Raw genomic sequence first — 17,364 nt, forward strand, 5'->3', positions numbered from 1 at the left:
ATAAGCATTCCTTTCTCTCTGCATCCACACCAACATCTATTGTTTTTTGACTTTTTAATAATGGCCATTCTGATAGGGGTAAGGTGGTATCTCATTGCAGTTTTAATTTGAATATCTCTAACGATTAGTATTTTTTCAGATGTTTGTTGGCCATTTGTCTATCTTCTTTTGAAAAACTGCTGTTCATGTCTTTTGCCCACTTTTTGATGGGTTTATTTGTTTGTTTCTTGCTGATTTGTTTGAGTTCTTTGTAGACTGTGGATATTAGTCCTTTGTCAGATGTATAGTTTAAAAATATTTTCTTCCATTCTACACGTTGTCTATTCACTCTGTTGATTATTTCCTTTGCTGTACAGAAGCTTCTTAATTTAAGTAAGTCACATTTGTTTGTGTTGTGCTATATTTGCCTTTGGGGTCTCAGTCATAAATTCTTTGTGTAGGCCAATGTCTAGAAGAGTTTTAGCTACGTATTTTTCTAGAATGTTTATCATTTCATGCCTTACATTTAAGTCTGTAATCCATCTTGAATTAATTTTTATATATGGTGAGAGATAGGGGTCCTGCTTCATTCTTCTACATGTGGCTATCCAATTTTCCCAGCATCATTTATTGAATAGGGCTTCCTTTCTTCAGTGTATGTTGTTGTTTGCTTTGTTGAAGATTAGCTGGTTGCAGGTAGATGGTTTTATTTCTGGATTGTTTATTCTGTTTCATTGGTCTGTGTCTCTACTATTATACCGATACTGTGCTGTTCTGGTTACTATAGCATTGTAGCATAATTTAAGTTAGGTAATATGATGCCTCCAGATTTGTTCTTTTTGCTTAAGATTGCTTTGGCTATTCAGGCTCTTTTTTGGTTTCATATGAAGTTTAGGATTATTTTTTCTAGATCTATGAAATACAACACTGATATTTTGATGGGAATTGAGTTGAAACTGTAAATCACTTCGGGTAGTATGGGCATTTTAACAATATTGATTCTATCAATCCATGAGATAAGCATGGGACATTTTTCCATTTGTTTGTGTCATCTATGACACAAACTTTCATCAGTGTTTTGTAGTTCTTCTAGTAAAGATCTTTTACTTCTTTGGTTAAGTATATTCCTAAGTATTTTATTTTCTTTGTAGCTATTCTAAATGGTATTGAGTCCTTGATTTAACTCTCAGCTTCACTGTTATCAGAATGTAGAAATGCTACTGATTTGTGTATATTGATTTTGTCACCTGAGACATTGCTGAATTTATCAATTCTAGGAGTCTTTTGGTGGAATCTATAGGATTTTCTAGATACAAGATTATATCATCAGTGAACAGGATAGTTTGACCTCTTCTATCCTGATTGCTTTATTTTTTCTTTCTTTCTCGTGCTTGATTGCTCTGGCTAGGACTTCTAGTACTGTGCTGAATAGAAGTGATAACAGTGGGCACTCTTGTCTTGTTCTAGTTCTTAGGGGGAATGTTTTGAACTATTCCCCATTCAATATGATGTTGGCTGTAGGTTTGTCCTAGATGGCTTTTATAATTTTGAGGTATGCTCCTTTTATGCCTAGTTTGTTGAGGGTTTTTATCATAAAAAGGGTGATGGATTTTATCAAATGCTTTTTCTGCATCTATGGAGATGATCATATATTCTTTGTTTTTGTTTCTGTTTATGTAGTGAATAACATTTATTGATTTGCATATGTTAAACTATCCTTACATCCATGGTATATAATCCATTTGATCATGGTGGATAATCTTTTTGATGTGCTATTGAATTCAGTTACCTAGTATTTTGTTGAGGATTTTTGCCTCTATGTTCATAAGGGATATTCATTTGTAGTTTTCTTTTTTTGTTGTTATTGTATCCTTTCCTGATTTTGCTACCAGGTTGATACTGGCTTCATCAAATGAATTAAGGAGGATTCTCTTCTTTCCAATGTTATGGAATAGTTTCTGCATGATAGGTACCAGTTCTTCTTTGTAGGTCTGGTAGAACCTGTCTGGTCCAGGGCTTTTTTTGTTGGTAATTTTTTATTACCACTTAAATCTCACTACTTGTTATTGGTCTGTTCAGGATTTATATCTCTTCTGGATTCAGGCTTCGGAGGTTGTGTGTTTCCAAGAATTTATCCAGTTCCTCTAGGTTTTCTAGTTTGTTTGCATAGAAGTTTTCATAGTATTTATTTTTGCAATATCAGTTATAATGTCTCTTTTTCCATTTCTGATAGGGGTTGAGTCTTTACTCTGCCTATAAAACAATAGCACAAGAGGGAAAGTAAAACAATAAAGTTTCACCTATCATGTTGAACTGTATTCCACATATCAATACGAAAACTCAATGTGAGTGGTCTGAATGCCCCACTTGAAAGACAGACTGGCTGAATGGATGAAAAAACACAACTCAAGTATCTGCTGTCTCCAAGAAACACATCTGAACCACAAGGACTCACACAGACTCAAGATAATGAGATGGAAAAAAAATATTCCATGCAAATAGAAACCAAAAACTTGGTTGAATTCCTTCCTTTACCATTATATAATGACTGTCTTCATCTTTTTTTACCATTGTTGATTAAAGTCTATTTTATCTGATATGAAAATGGCTGCTTGCTTTTGGTTTCTATTTGGGATTCATTGCTGGAGAACTGGTGTACTTCTTTGGGGGTATTCTTTTACTCTAATTTTTCATACTTCTGGAGTTCTTGCACTGATTCCTTCTCATCTGGAGCATCTATCACTTCTTTTTTAAATTTTCTTTTGTTTAGATGAATTTTTCCCCCTCACTCTTAAGGGTGTGTCTGTAGTGTATGTTGAATAAGGACCTTTGGCTTTGCTTGTGGCTACTTTGATGGGGGTCTAGATTCTAGATGGATACCTTGGTTATAGAAATCCTGAGTGTGGAAGTTTGTGTGATTACTAGTTATTTTAGGCTGTAGTGGTTGTGTACTATGTACATGGGCAGATTCCCTGTTTCTTGTTGTCAAGGGAAGATGGAGGTCTTTGAAATTCTTTCTCTTTCCCTAGCCCTGCGGTCATCTTAACAGTGTGAATTATATTGGGATGCCCAGTTTAATCTCTGAGACAGTAGGTGGTGTTTGGGGATGAGAGTCTGTATGATTGAGTCAATTTATTCCGTAATGCTGCAATCCCCAATCCCTGGGCCGCAGACTGGTACCAGTCCATGGCCTGTTAGAAACCAGGCACACTGCAGGAGGTGAGTGGCAGGTGAGGAAGCAAAGCTTCATTTGTATTTACAGCTGCTCCCCATCACTCACATCACTGCCTGAGCTCTGCCTCCTGTCAGATCAACAGCAGCATTAGTTGCAGGAAAACAAGCTCAAGCCTCCCACTGATTCTGCATTATAGTGAGTTGTATAATTATTTCATTATATATTACAATGTAATAATAATAGAAATAAAGTGCACCATAAATGTAGTGCACTTGAATCATCCTGAAACCATCCCCTCCCAAGTCTGTCAAAAGATTGTCTTCCATGAAACTCATCCCTGGTGCCAAAAAGGTTGGGGACCACTGCTGTAATGGGCTATACAGGTTGTCCTTGTGCCAGTAGGTGGTGCTTGCAGGAAAGAGCCAACTGCAGTGGTGTTTTTTGGGACCTGTGACTGGCTCTAGTCGTTCAGGAGAAGCACTTGATTGCCCCAGATGGTGCCTGGGGCCCTGGAACTCCCAGGAGACTGCTTATTCTCCACCACAGCAGAGGTGGGTCATATGAGCCTATGTTCAGTCTCCACAAAGGCAGGCACAGGAGCTGTCTGGGCAGTGGTCAAGGGTCTGCTCCCAGATTGCTGGGGAAAGCCCCCAGGGAGGGGCTGAAGTGGCCCCACGAAGCCAGAAAATCTGCTCATGGGGGAGGGGCCATCTAGGATTCACAGACTGTCAGGAGTGGGTTTTGCTCCTCTTCTTCTTCCCTTGTCCGTGAATCTTCCTAGCATCTGGCCAAAACCAGCAGCCAGAACCAGCTGACCTCGCCAGCAAAGATGCCCAGAGCTGGGAACTTCCCTGTCTAAGATCTTGTCCCAAACGCAAAGCGCAGCTTTCCTGTGGGGGGAGGGGTGCTCCATGAATGCACTGCAGCTGGGACCCACACTGCACTCTCCTTTTAGTTACGCCCACATGGGCTCTCTTGCCTCCCAAGATTAGTTCACAGATCTTCCTTCCGTGCCTCCGAACAATATGACTGAGTCCTGTCAGGAATCTGGCCTGCATGCCTGTCCTCCGGTTCCCCAAGTTCAATCCCCGACCATGCCAGGGAGACACATGCTGGTCTTGAGTTGCCCAGGGAGCGCTCAAGCAGGCTTAATATCCCTCTGCTTGGGTGATGCCCTGCTCTGTTGAGGTAGCCAGGCGAGCAGCACGGGGAGGGCCAGCAGGCAGGGAGCTCACGGTCCGGGCAACCTTCAGTTCTGCTGCAGGTCATTAAGAGGAAAGGTGAGAGCCCACTCTCTGTAGGAGCCTGGAACAGAGGGGAAGCGGCTCCTCCTGAGAGCCCTGGCCCAGTCACCCTCCTGCACCAGGGCCACTGGACAGCAGCGGGAGGGGGAGGGGAGAGGGAGGGAAAGGGTCTGAGTGGAGGAGAGCCGGCCCTGTCCCCTCTGTCCCTCTCCCTGCGTGGCAGCCCGCCCGGAATGCCCAGGCTCCGGGAGCACACAGATCCCCGGGGACCCACCGGCCCCTGTGGCCACTGTCGTCTGGGCAGGAGTTGGGAGAGCTTTGTGTGGAGACCAGGGACATGAAAACTGAAGGGCTGAAGCTCCTGGGGAGGACACAGGCACACAGTGGGTGGAGAAGCAGCACGGTGCCCACCGCCTTGACCAGGTCTGTGGTGACAGGGAGTGACCCCAAGGGGGCTGGCAGCCTGGTGCTTTGTCTTCGAGAAGCTCCCAGTCACTGGCGGCAGCCGCTGTTGGGCTCGCGAGGCTGGGGCCTCTCAGCAGCTCGGGGGGCCTGCGACTGCCGGGGCGTGAGGAGGACAAGCAGACGCCACCTACCGTTTCCACGGGCTCCAGGTTTCCGGGGGGTTGATCTCCGCTGACATCCTGCTCCTCCTTGTTCTGCTCTGCAATTTCTTCCCATGGGGTCTCCGGTAGGTTCTGGCATTTTTCCATCGGAACTACACCTGAGCTATGTTTGTTTTCCACCTAAAACTTTTCCTTCTTTCTGAGACGGTCCAGTGAGCAATGTCTGTAGTCAGCCATCTTGCCCCACCCTCCCAATGCTGTTACCTTACCGGAAACGGTTGTCTTTTTTGGCTGTGGAAATTTTTGGTGTTTGGATGAAAAGGACTAGAGTAACAGATTAGGTGACTACTCATGCAAAATTTAAAAACTTCCTCTTGAGATCAAATATCCAGCAAAGAGATGCTCCCTGGAAATAGCAGTCTAGGTCAGGGATTCCCAATCTTTTAAAAATGGTTTGGCCTCTTGAAAATCCCTACTTTCTGCATAAAATGTTTTACAGCATGCATTTCTCTCTAAATGTAGATACTCAAGAATTTTATTTTAAGGTTTTTTTTTTTTTTTTTTGAGAATTCTTGGACTCAATCTTGAAATTACTGGAATCATTGTAAGATACTGAGGATGATTGGTTCATGTCATCCCTCAGTATCACCTTTCCAGCCAAAGATGTCCATCCCTTAAAGGCAAATTTTTGAGGGTGGGCGTGCAGCTGTGTGTGGTGGAGCTTGACTTTGGAGCCAGGTTGTTTGTGAGAGGTAGCAATATTTTTTGTCCCCATCCCATAGAGTTCCTTTTTTATTAGAGGCCAGAGACACAGCCTCAAGGCTCAGCACACAGCATGAAAAATTACAGGAACTGAATGAACGCTGCATTTTTTTGACTGGTTCCATTTGCTACCAGATGGCTCTATTTTATCATCAAGAAATGCACACATGTGTAAAATCCATGGTCTCATAAACCATAAGGAAAAAACAAAGCAGCAGTTAGACCTTTAAAATATGTAGGAACACAGTTCAATTTTTATGGGGTTAATTAGAAGCAGCTGCAGCGGCAGGAGTATTCACAAGAAAACAGGGCACACCCAGGGAAGCTATAGGAAGGTCATAATCCTAGCATATATGAAGTTTTCCTTTTTAAGTTTTCATATTGCTTTGTAATTAGTAATTATCACAATAGCCGAAGAGTAGTTAGGAAGCACTCTAGTTTCAGCAAGGCCTATAACTGATATTTCCATACCAATTTTGCATGTTCTTCAGCTTGCAGCTGAGAAAAAGTGACTTTAGAAAAACTGTGAGAGGCAAAGTCTACACATCTGCTGATTTCGGTCACATTAGCCATGCTCTGAGGAAGAATGATCTGACTCTAAAGCATGTGGTTGCCTTTGCTTCAATGATACTTGTGATAAGAACTAGAAGGTGAAGGTCAGAGGACACAGGGCTTCTCCGAGTTCCAATGACCCTGTTCCTCTTCATAGGTGATGTTAAAAACACAGGCATTCTAGGTGACATCTCCCATTAGGAATGCGAAATTTTGATCCTAACCTCTTGAAGTAAGAATAAAAGTGGCAGAGTAACTCAATTCCAACGTGAGTAATTTGATCTCAGCTTTCTAAAACTGTTTATTGTCATCATTTAATTTTTACTCTCCCTTTAGACTGTAAACTGTTAAATAAGACTATGGTTATAAGATTTTGCTGTTTTATCACTGTGTTAGGAAAAAGGAGAACTTGTGTGAGTTTATCAAGCTATCCTTAATCTATAAAATTATTTGTGACACACTCAGCAAACTATGTCAAAAAGTAATACTTTATTATTGTTTTAAAGAGAAAGTCCCTGGGTGCTGGACAGATGTCATTTACCTTGGCCCAACTCAGATCCTTGGAGATTTGCCTGGAGGAAGCAGAAGAAAAGGCTAGAGCTTTATCCGAACAGGTAATGCCTGTCATGGGAACTGGAAACAGATGTCCCTCAGTGTTCAGTATGGCAAGTGTAATCTGAACACACGCTTTAACCTCTGCCCGTTGATACACACACGCAAGCACACACACGCGTGCACGCAACTACGCATGATGCACACACGCCCTCAGAGTGTTTCATCATTTTGGACATAACAATATGCACTTTAATCTGCGTGGATCTTTTTGGCCTTTAAAAGTTTTTTCACCTTTCTATTTTACTTGATTTCATTCACCACGGGCCATGAGTTAGGAAAGCCTCTTTAAGCAAGTGGTTTTCCTGAATAAGCAAAGCATATTTGCATTATAAACAGAAAGGCTCCAAGATTAAATAAAACCAATGGGAACCACATTGGAGTACCTTTTTTTGAATTATTTGAGAAAAGTTTACTTGGAAGAGAATTTTTTAAATATTGACTTTCCTCTTGGATTTTTGAAACTCACAGAAGCAAAGGCACAGCAGAACATAGGTGGAGCCCGGCCCGCACCCTGCACAGGTGCTCTGCATCCACAGCAGGTCCCTGATTTCAGAGGCAGTGGCTGTGGGTATCAGTGAAACTCAGACCAGGGGCTGGACCACTTCCCAATAAGATTGCACTTTGCACATAGCACAGGGCACAGTGCAACCAGCCGTTATTACTGCCTTTTCCTCCTGGGCAGAGGGGCTTGGCCCCAGCAAGCAAAGCTGCCTGGGAGCTGGGTCTGCCCTATGGCACAGGGGCACCAGCCCTCACTCTTGGTGACAGTCAGTGGAGGAACCGGACAGAGGAGACCATTAGATGTTATAAAAGTATGTTAATTTCTCATTGATTGATACATTTGGATGAGAATATATTTTAGAAACTTTTAAAACCTAATGTTAAGTTTTTTAAATAATAAAGGTAGTGTCTTTGTACAGTAAAGTCTAATTGTATCAGAGTTTTATAGGAACTTTTGCAGAAACTAGGGAGAAAAGGTGCTGGTGTTGTGAGAAAAAGAAGTATGATTAACCTGTAATGTGGCCTTCATTTCTTTTTTAGCTTACCAACACAAGTGCATCCCTTTGGCATGTTTGTTGTTTACTGACTAAATGTGACTGACACAAGGGCTCACCAGGGGACTTATGTCAATTAATGAAAGTGTGTTGCCCTTTTGGGAAAGTTTCCATCTCAGTCTCAAGCCATGGTACGAGGCTGCAAGCTGTTTTTTTTCCTCTAAAACAAACAAAAACAGGGCTTAAACTGTGGCAAAATTATCAATCACAAAGAACATAATGATGAACTTGAGGTACCATTTCAAAGAAAAAAAAACTAAAAATATCAGAGCCTCCAAACTGGGAAGGATTTTTGAACTAACTAAAGGAAGGCACCAACTTTAGGTTGCACTAAGATACATGTTTATTTTGTGATTGAATGGCTTAAATGATTTCTCATTTAACTCAGTAAAATCCAGTTCACTCATAAATATACCCATTCCTTTTGTTCTTTATAAAATATTTTTACCCAGTACAAATAGCCCCTAATATTTAAGATTCTTAACTGGATGATCCCATTATTTGACACCAATCAATTAGATATGTTTCTTTTTAGTGTTTAGCAGCTTAAATATATAAAACAGAAATGGGATTTCACTTAACGTCTTTGTACCTTCTGTAAGTAAGATGCTGGGTAGATGTTTTGGGGAGAAAGACACATAAGCCAGGGCTTCTCTACTCAAATGGGTCACGGAAAATAGAATCATTGGAAGAGGCGGGGAATGAAGACAGGTGTTTTTATGACTCCAAGATAAACTGCACTATAGTATTAAGCTGCAGGGTCTGTGTGTGCTATTGTCCTATAATATAGTTCTTGAAGTTGCCAACTTTGCATAACCAAGTCAATTGAATTGGAAGTTGGTCATGGTTTGAGGACAAGGCAAGTATGATGTGCAAAAGGACATTGTAGGCATTTTCAATATTACGTTTTTAATTAAGTTGAACATTTTATTAGATTTGGCTGCCTCCTTGGTTATTGTTGAGGCATGTCAGTCCAACATAGACACTGTGTTCTCAAAGGATTTAATCCTGAGGTTTTTGCTTTCCTCAAGTGTTTGAGTCCAGTCTGATCCTTGAAAAGATAAAAACCGTAAGAACAGTGCCTTGTCCTCTATTTTAAAATTTAAATTGTCATCTTAAAAAATGAGATGAGAGGACAGGGAAAGGGGAGGAACTAGTATTTCTTAAGAATGTTCTTGAGAATATTTCAGAATGGAACACCTGTCTCAAACAATCAAACTTTTGTCCACTGGGTGCCACTGTCTTCCTTACCAGGCTGTGCTGCTAAGGGATTGCAGAAATACTGTCTTTAGTATTAAAGACAATGATTGTGTGCGCGCGCGTGTGTGTGTGTTTGAAGGAGTATGTTTGCGTGCTATATACATTAAGGCTTCTTTTAGATGTCATTGATTTAGGATTTGTCACAAGGATGTTGGAAATGCTAGCTGGCTTTCACTGGTAACCCAGATTGTGTATATTAGCCATGCAGCTGAGCACTGGCCAGACAGACTGGCCCAGTAGGGCAGAAAGAAGTGCAGCGAGCAGAAGAAATGACGTCAAAGATTTGTGCCGGAAAAAAGGAGTGGAAGCTTACAGAATTGTCAACCAGTGGATCTAGCTTGGTGAAGGGATAATCCCACTGTTAGCCAATCATTACCTCCTAGCTTTGCTTCTTAGAGAAGAACATGGAATTAACTCAGAATGGAAAGTATAGATGCCTGGAGTTGTCACCTGCTAAGCATCTGTTGGTCCTGGGCCTCAGTTTACTCAAACTGGACGTTTCTAAGATCCTCTTTAGCAAGGTCTCTTTAGGTTCACTAGGAAAAAGACAAAAAAAAAAAATAGAAATAGTGAATGAGATGAGGAGATTGTGGCCACTTCCCCTGGTGAGGTCGCACAGGAACCAGAATTCTTTTTTGGGCTTCACTCTAGTTAACAATTATTCTGTCTTTCTCTGCAGTCATGCCACTATTGTCAAAATAAAAGAAATATGAGATCAGCATAATTTGCAATTAACTTTTATCCTGGGTGATAATAAATAACTCAAAACATTACCAAGTTTTGTGTAAGAAAATACTTGATTGTATTTCTTGTAGGTGAAGATCAGTGGAAGGAACGTCAAATGCCTGGAAACTGGGTAGTAGATAAAGAAAAAGGGTGCATAGGAAAGGTAGGAAAAGTTCTTAAAATATGAGAGAAAGAAGAAAAGTAAAAAGGTGTCTGGGGATGCCCATGAAAAGCAGTTTTCCCATGTGTGCTGCCTTCTCTCATCAGTTTCTAGTGGGGAACAAAAATGCGGGCTCTGGTGAACTGCTGTTTGTGACCATCTGCAAGTAAATCAACCCTACAGCTGTTGTGCTGAGACAGCTTCTAAGAAAGTGTCAAGAAAACCCACAATTTCACAATGAGGCATGGATCCAGATGCTCCCAGTGCACAGTTCCTGAGAAAACACTCCTTTTGATAGCAACTTTGGCCTAGAGTGTCTCCTATTCATTAGGGCTTCTGGTTCCCAGCTCCAGCCTGCTACACTAATTGCCGGCTTTATGACCTTGGGCAATTCACTTCATCTCCCCATCCACAGTTGTCTTATCTAGAAGGGGATAAACATGCTAGTTTCAGAGGGCTGTTGAGTAGATTAAATGAGATAGAGATCTGCCTCTTAGTAGGTGCTATGGTCTGAATGTTTGTGCTACTCTCAAATGCATATGTTTAAACCTAATCCCCAATGTGATGGTATTTGCAGGTGGGATCCTTGGGGGGACGAATGGGGTTGGTGCCCTTGCAAACGAGGTGCAAGGGAGCTCCCTTGCTCCTATCTGTGTAGGGCAGAGCAAGAAGGCACTGTCTATGAACCAGGAAGTGGGCCCTCACCCTTGCTTTGATCTTGGACTTTCCAGCCTCTAGAACTATAAGAAATAAATTTCTATGCTTGTAAACTACCTAGCTTATGGTATTTTGTTATAGCAGCCCAAGTGGACTAAGACAGTAGGTTCTCTCTTGGTAAATATCAATTTATCTCTACTCCTAGCAGTGGTCATAACAGAACTCTGTGATTCCCTTCATTCCTTGAGCCAAATCAATTAATCACAGTCCCAACTGATCACAAAAGTCTCTCTCTCTCTCTCTCTCTCTCTCTCTCTCTCACACACACACACACACACACACACACACACACGTGTGTGTGTGTGTGTGTGTGTGTATAAGAAATATCTTTCCTTACTGGTATCTCTCAAAACATTTGAAAGATGGCCCAAATCATAACAGAGCAGTCCTTCTCCAAGGAGAGATCTTACAGTCTCTTGACCAGGAAGAGCACCCCCTCCCTGGCCCTTGCCCCTCCTCCAGCCACTGCCCAAGCTCCCGTGTCCTAACTTGACTGGCTTGTCCACCATCCAGCTTTCTATTCTATTCTTTCTCAGCTTGTCATTTGGTAAAGTGACTTTAGCTCTTTAACCTTGTTTTTTTGTCCCTGCTTCATCTCTTGGGGTTCTTTCTGCCTAGTTTTTAATTTTTCCCAGGCTGGGAACTGAATGAGCAGTGCTGGTATCTGGTCATTTCAGAATTTTCTTTGGCAAGCTGAGGAGTGTGGGGGCTTGGGGGTGGTCTGTGGTTATTTTCCACTGATGAGGTGAATCCAGTAACAACTATGTAGTCAGAAATAGTTTTGGACACCTTGTGGGTAATGTACCTAGCAAAATATTACTTACATTGAGTGTGCCATAAACACTAGCTGGGAAAGAGATTTTATAACTTGATGCCAGGGCTGGGAGGCAGGAGGCTGGGTGGGAACTTGACCTTCTTTTCTAACCATTGTTTCTCCCAGGTAGGGATGAGACATAGACAAGCCATGGCTAGGGGTCCCTGGTGGTCTTTTGGAGTAGTTTTTTTCCCATTTGCTTCCATAAAGAGAAGTTTATTGGTTATACTCAAAATGCAGAGACATTTCAATGGAGAAGAACATGGTAGTTTCATTTCCCAATTTTTGGAAAAAGCATGTGTGAGCATTTTTCTTACTTCTTGGTAGTAGCTCATGTGCCAGTTGGGCACATGAAACATTTCCTAAGGCCTAAAATAAAACTAGTAATAGGGCATTCCTGTATCCCCACTCAAGAGCTAACATGACCAGTTAAGTCATATGCAAAGAAAATTCCTTTTTATTTCTTTTTACCCCTGGAATCTCCCTGCCTGAAGGTCTCCCCCCACCTTGAAGAATAACAGGAGCAATACTGGAGACAGAGCATGAAAAGGGAGTGAGGTGGAAAGTGTCCCAGTTTGCATCCTACAGGAATGTGTGCCTGAGACCAGACCCCCGCAATGCATTGTAAATGGTGGATAGAAAGTGGAGGAACTAACATTTATTAAGCACCTAGAGTATTCTAGGTGCTGTGCTTAGATTTGCAGACATTTTATTTGATCCACGCAATAACCCTACAAGGGGCACTGTTATTATAAGCCCCACTTGATATTGAGGATAATAAGACTCAAAAACATTGTCATTAGCCTCAGGTCATACAGTCAATAAATGGTGAATCTGGTAATAGAACCCAAGCATTTTTAAAATCAAAAGCGCCTATTACCAGCATGTGGTCATAGCCTAAGCCACTTAACAGAAGTTTCCTACAATGGAGCACTGAACTAAAAGAATTTACCTTGGTTCCCAAACTGGCACTTGGGGGCTTGTTAGGTTGCTGGGCCCCACCGCCAGAGTTTCTGCAGTAGATCTGGGGCAGGGTCAAGAATTGGCATTTCTAACAGTTTCCCATTCAGTTTAAGTTGAGTACCAGGCACTAGCCCAGACCTTCAGGCCGAGGTTCCTCTTCACCCTTGCCCTGTGCCCCCCACCTCATGGGAGTGACTGGATGAGTTAGGATTAGGTTTGGGTGCATAAAACAGACAACCCAAATAAGACACAGCAGATGTCGATTTGTCCCTCACATAAAGTTAAGTTGAGACATGGGCATCCCAGGACAGGTGGCTCCACAGCCCTTGGGGGCCTGAGCTTTGTCTCTTCTGCCACATGTATGGCTTCCTTCCTCAGGCGCCAGGTGCTGCCGCAGGTGCAGCCGCCTTGTTCACCTCTCAGGCATCATGAAGAAGGAAGGGGCAAGTGCAAGATAGGAATGGGCAACTGCCAGCTGAGCAGTCCCTTTTAAGAGCTTTTTTGGAAACCTCAGTTAATAAATTCTTATATATCGCTGGCCAGCTCCATTTTAAGAAGGCTGAGAAAGATGGGTATTTAGCTAGGCACATCGCCACTCCCAAGACTATGGAGAGTCTTTTACTAAGAAGAGAAGAATGGATATTTGGTTGGCAAATGGCAATCTCTGACGAACTTATCCAACCCCTTGACCATATTATTGTACAGAATGTATTGTCTGGTAACCTCAATATTCTTTTGTATGTGGTCGAGTTTTCCCAGAACCGTTTGTTGAAGAGACAATTCTTCACCATTGAATGATCCTAACATACTTGTCAAAAATCAATTGGCCATAGATACTTTGGTTTATTTCTGGACTCTCAATTCTATTCCATTGGTCTATAACCGTGACATTCAGCAGGTACTGCCAGTTGGAAGTCCTGGTCCTCAGATTTGTGCCTCGGATGATATTTATATTCTTAGGCACTTCATATAAAAAGAGACAAATACGGGATATGTTTGTGTCAGCGTCTCAAACCAAGACAATTGAAATGAGGTTTTCTTCATTTGGTTTCTCAATTCTCCAAATGCCTGACATAATGACAATACCCTATAAAGACGCATTGGCAACTGGATGACCTTTTAATGTAGAAAAGATGTGGGAAGTATGACAAAAATATATTGTTCTGAGAACCCTGTACTCCAGTTTGCAGAGAAAATCTTGGCAAGACAAAAAGCCAAGTCCCAAGTGAGTGGAAGATGGCGAGAGCTGAACCCTAAGATACCCCTCCCTGTTGGAGTCTCCTGGAATGTAAGAGGTGGGCAAATTATCTGTGATCTTGATCTGAAGAAAGAAGACATTATGAGTATGTTGTCCAAATGAACAAGAAAGTTAAAGGGAATCTGAGAGGAGGAAAAAGGCAAAGGAAGGAACCATTCAGTTCTGAACAAGACATATCTACTCTGATTGGCGCCCCGACATCTGCTCCCCTGCAGGCCCAAACTGACTTATCGCAAGGACCCCGTTGGGGGCACTAGTGGCTTTGCAGGCTATTCAAAATCAAGATCCAGCCAAGTTTAGTTTGTTTTTCTTCTGTTTTGGATTTTGTTGGGCAGCATTCGTTCTTTCATTTACAAGTATTCGCTGAGGGCCCACTATGTGCCAGGCACCATGCTAAGAAGTGGGACTACAGCAGTTAACAAGACCGACGAGATCCCTGACTCATGGAGCTGATGTTGCAGGGGGAGGACACAGGCAATAAACAAGTAAACACTGAAAATAAATAGAGCTTCAGATGGTGTTAAGTAAGCACCTTGCTGGGCCGTGATGAAGGACTACGCAGGGGGCTCTACACAGGACCTCAAATCTCACTGGGAAGGATGGTTACCAGGAGTAACCAGTGGACTCTCGTCCTTGAGACGCTGGTGGTTGTAGGGGTGTGTGTGTGTATGTGTGTGTGTGTGTGTGTGTGTGTGTGTTTGATTCTTGTTGTTTTTGACAGCAAACAAGGAAAGCTAAGGCCAAGTTATTGCCCTAGGTTTGCTCAAGGTTCTTGGGACTCAGGTTTGCTCTTCAAGATGGGGTGTCCAAAGACAATGGAACTTTTTAAGACTTCTTTGGCCATAAGATAATAAGAATGTGCCACAGGCAATGAAACAGGACTCAAATATTCATGGTAGCTGGTGGGGAAGGAGGAAATAGTTCATAGTAACAGAAAAAAGAGGATTCTGATAATTTACTTTCTCTTGGAAGATTTAACCACTTGGCTATATTTACCTTCAATTCTTCAGACATATCTGTGTGTTGTTATAAAGGTTGGACTGGAAACAAACAAAAAAACCACCAAAAACTAGTATGTTATGTTTGACTCTAATAACCCAGAAATTACCAATCATTTTATCTCTAAGGCCCTAAAATTAACTCCCATTATTTTCCTCTTAGTATATCTTAGTGTTCAATTTATATTTTCTTTAAGTTTAGAAATAGGAGGAACAAAGACCTTCAACAAATTTTTAGATACCAAATATGTGTATTGAGTGGCTAAAAATAATTTGATGCATACTGAGATTGTCCCAAAAATGTTGTTTTTTTCCCATTGTTTAAATGCAAGACAGTGGATTCCTTGATGTCAAGTTTTTTTTTTTTGAAATAGGTCATGTGCCCTGTAGGAGTATTCATTTCTGCAAATGCTCAGAAATTATGCTTGACATGCCAATCTGAAATCATGAGTTTTTGTGAATGAGTTTTTGTTTTCTGAACTATTTTGAAGTCTACTTTAATGCCATAAAATCACAAGCAGTTTATTTGACCTGGAATGAGTTCCTTATCACCATGAAACTTCGTTGAGGGACTTCATTAAAGAATTAAGCTGGCCACTGTTCTGGTAGATTTCACAGCAGATGAGTTCCCTCTTTTAAAAAAAATCAACGACCTCCCATTTAAGCAAATGTTAATCATCACCCTGTTAGTGGGTTTTGGGGGCATAGATTGGGAGGCTCAGAGAATGTAAGGAAAAAATAACAAGCTGGTGAAGAGATGTGTTGTTTTGAATAGAGTGAGGCACAGTGACAAATCAGCTTCTGTTGTTGCAGCCGGGATGTGTGGACTGCTGGTCTGTTACATAACTAAAGACTTCCTTTTGCTTGTAAATGTCAAGATCAAACAGAGGTCAGTTTTAAATAGCTGACCGGGTGCTAATAAATGTGACTTTCTTGTCTTAGAAAAAGCAAAGGCCTTGTCCCTTAAGAGTCATGGCTCTGCTGATAACAGGAGGTGTCTTTTTTGTATGGGCTTAACCTGCATGTTCTTCATGAGGTTTTCTCTGAGATGGTAAACTAACTTTCACTTGGCTTAATGTCTACAGGAAAATTAGAAAGTTAGGTATGTGCTTTCGTTTAATTATTCAATAAATATTTACTGTTAGCTAGCCATTCTGTTAGGTACTCCCATGTATTTCTCCAAACAGTCCTGGAAAATTGCCTATGCTATTTTGCAAATGATGGAGGCTCCTTTGTGTGCTTGCAGCCCTTTGTGGGCTTAGAGCCCTTTGTCTGCTTCTTTTATACGCTCTCCCTTGGTGATTTGGCTTTCAGGTACACAATCTGCTGAGAAGGACCAAGTCTTCATCAGTAGTCCAGATCTTCCCTGACCCCAGACCTGATTATCTGTCTACTGAGCAGCTCCACCAAGATTCTCATAGTCAACTCAAGCTCTACTGCTCCCAAATTCAACTCATCTGCATCTTGCCCCAAACCCGTTCCTTCTCCCACATCCCTTAGGCCAGTGATGGGTGCCACCAATCACCCTGTGCCGCTTTTGTTCTTTCCTTTTCCTCACCCCTCACGTCCAGTCAATTGCTGAGTACTATGTATGATGACGTCCAAGTAGTTCTTATATACATCTTCTTTTCTCTGTCTCCATCATCATTGCCCTTGGCCAGGCCACCATCTCCAGCAGCCTCTCCTGATGTTACCTTCATTATGGCCCTGGTTTAATGACTCCTCAACACTATGACCAGAGTGAAGATTCTCCAACACAGACCTCATATTTATCCTCAGCTTAAAATCCTAAATTAGCCCCCTTTAACAGTCCACATCAAATCTCTACTCCTTACCAGATCTTACAATGCCATTTATGATCTGACCACCTACTTGTTTCTCCAGCTTTACTTACACCCTTCCCTGCATACCACTATTATACCACTTTCAATTTCTTGAATGTATCATGCTCTTACCTTTCTCACCTAAGAAGAAACAAAGGCCTTGTTCCTTAGAGTCGAATTGTAATTAGCGCATCCTTTCCCCCTGCTTCTGCCTATACCTTCTCTACTCTGCTCCCACCACCTCCTCTCATTCCCTTTCTCATTATCAAAAACCCCCAAGAAACTCCTCCTTTTTAGAACTTCAGTTAGATGCCACTTCCTCCAAAATGCATTTCTTGTCCTTCAAGTTTGGGTTAGACATCTTTCCTAGGTGCTTTCATAATCTCTCTTCCACTTCCCACCCACCACAAATAATAATTTTCTGTCTGTCTGTACCTCCCACTATACCATTTGTCCTGTGGAAGCAGCTCAGATAGTAACTCCTCTGAGGTCTCAAATCAAGTTAGGATCATCCCCTTGTCTCTCTGATGTCAAAGCCCATGCTCTTTCCACTGTGACACTTGGAGTTGACCTGCAGGCAATGGGGAACATTGAAGGGTTAGAAGGAGGCATACTCAGATTTGTGTTCAAGAGAGAAAGCTCTGAGGTTACTGAGAAGGACAGATGTGAGAGACAAGAGCCAGGCATATCAATGTGT

The 17,364-nt window shown here is 42.0% G+C and overlaps 1 protein-coding gene across 1 annotated transcript in view; it reads left to right on the forward strand.

Moving 5' to 3' along the window:
* The first annotated feature begins 3,648 nt into the window (after positions 1-3,648).
* The window catches only part of LOC105810959 (caldesmon-like), a 162,547-nt gene continuing 148,831 nt past the window's right edge, over positions 3,649-17,364 (forward strand). Inside the window, 2 exon segments of the mRNA XM_012645028.1 lie at positions 3,649-3,705; positions 6,785-6,892. Coding sequence (XP_012500482.1) covers positions 3,649-3,705; positions 6,785-6,892 — 165 coding nt within the window.

Source organism: Propithecus coquereli, unplaced genomic scaffold (assembly GCF_000956105.1).
Source record: "Propithecus coquereli isolate 6110/MARCELLA unplaced genomic scaffold, Pcoq_1.0 Scaffold224, whole genome shotgun sequence".
Classification (NCBI taxonomy): Eukaryota; Metazoa; Chordata; class Mammalia; order Primates; family Indriidae; genus Propithecus; species Propithecus coquereli.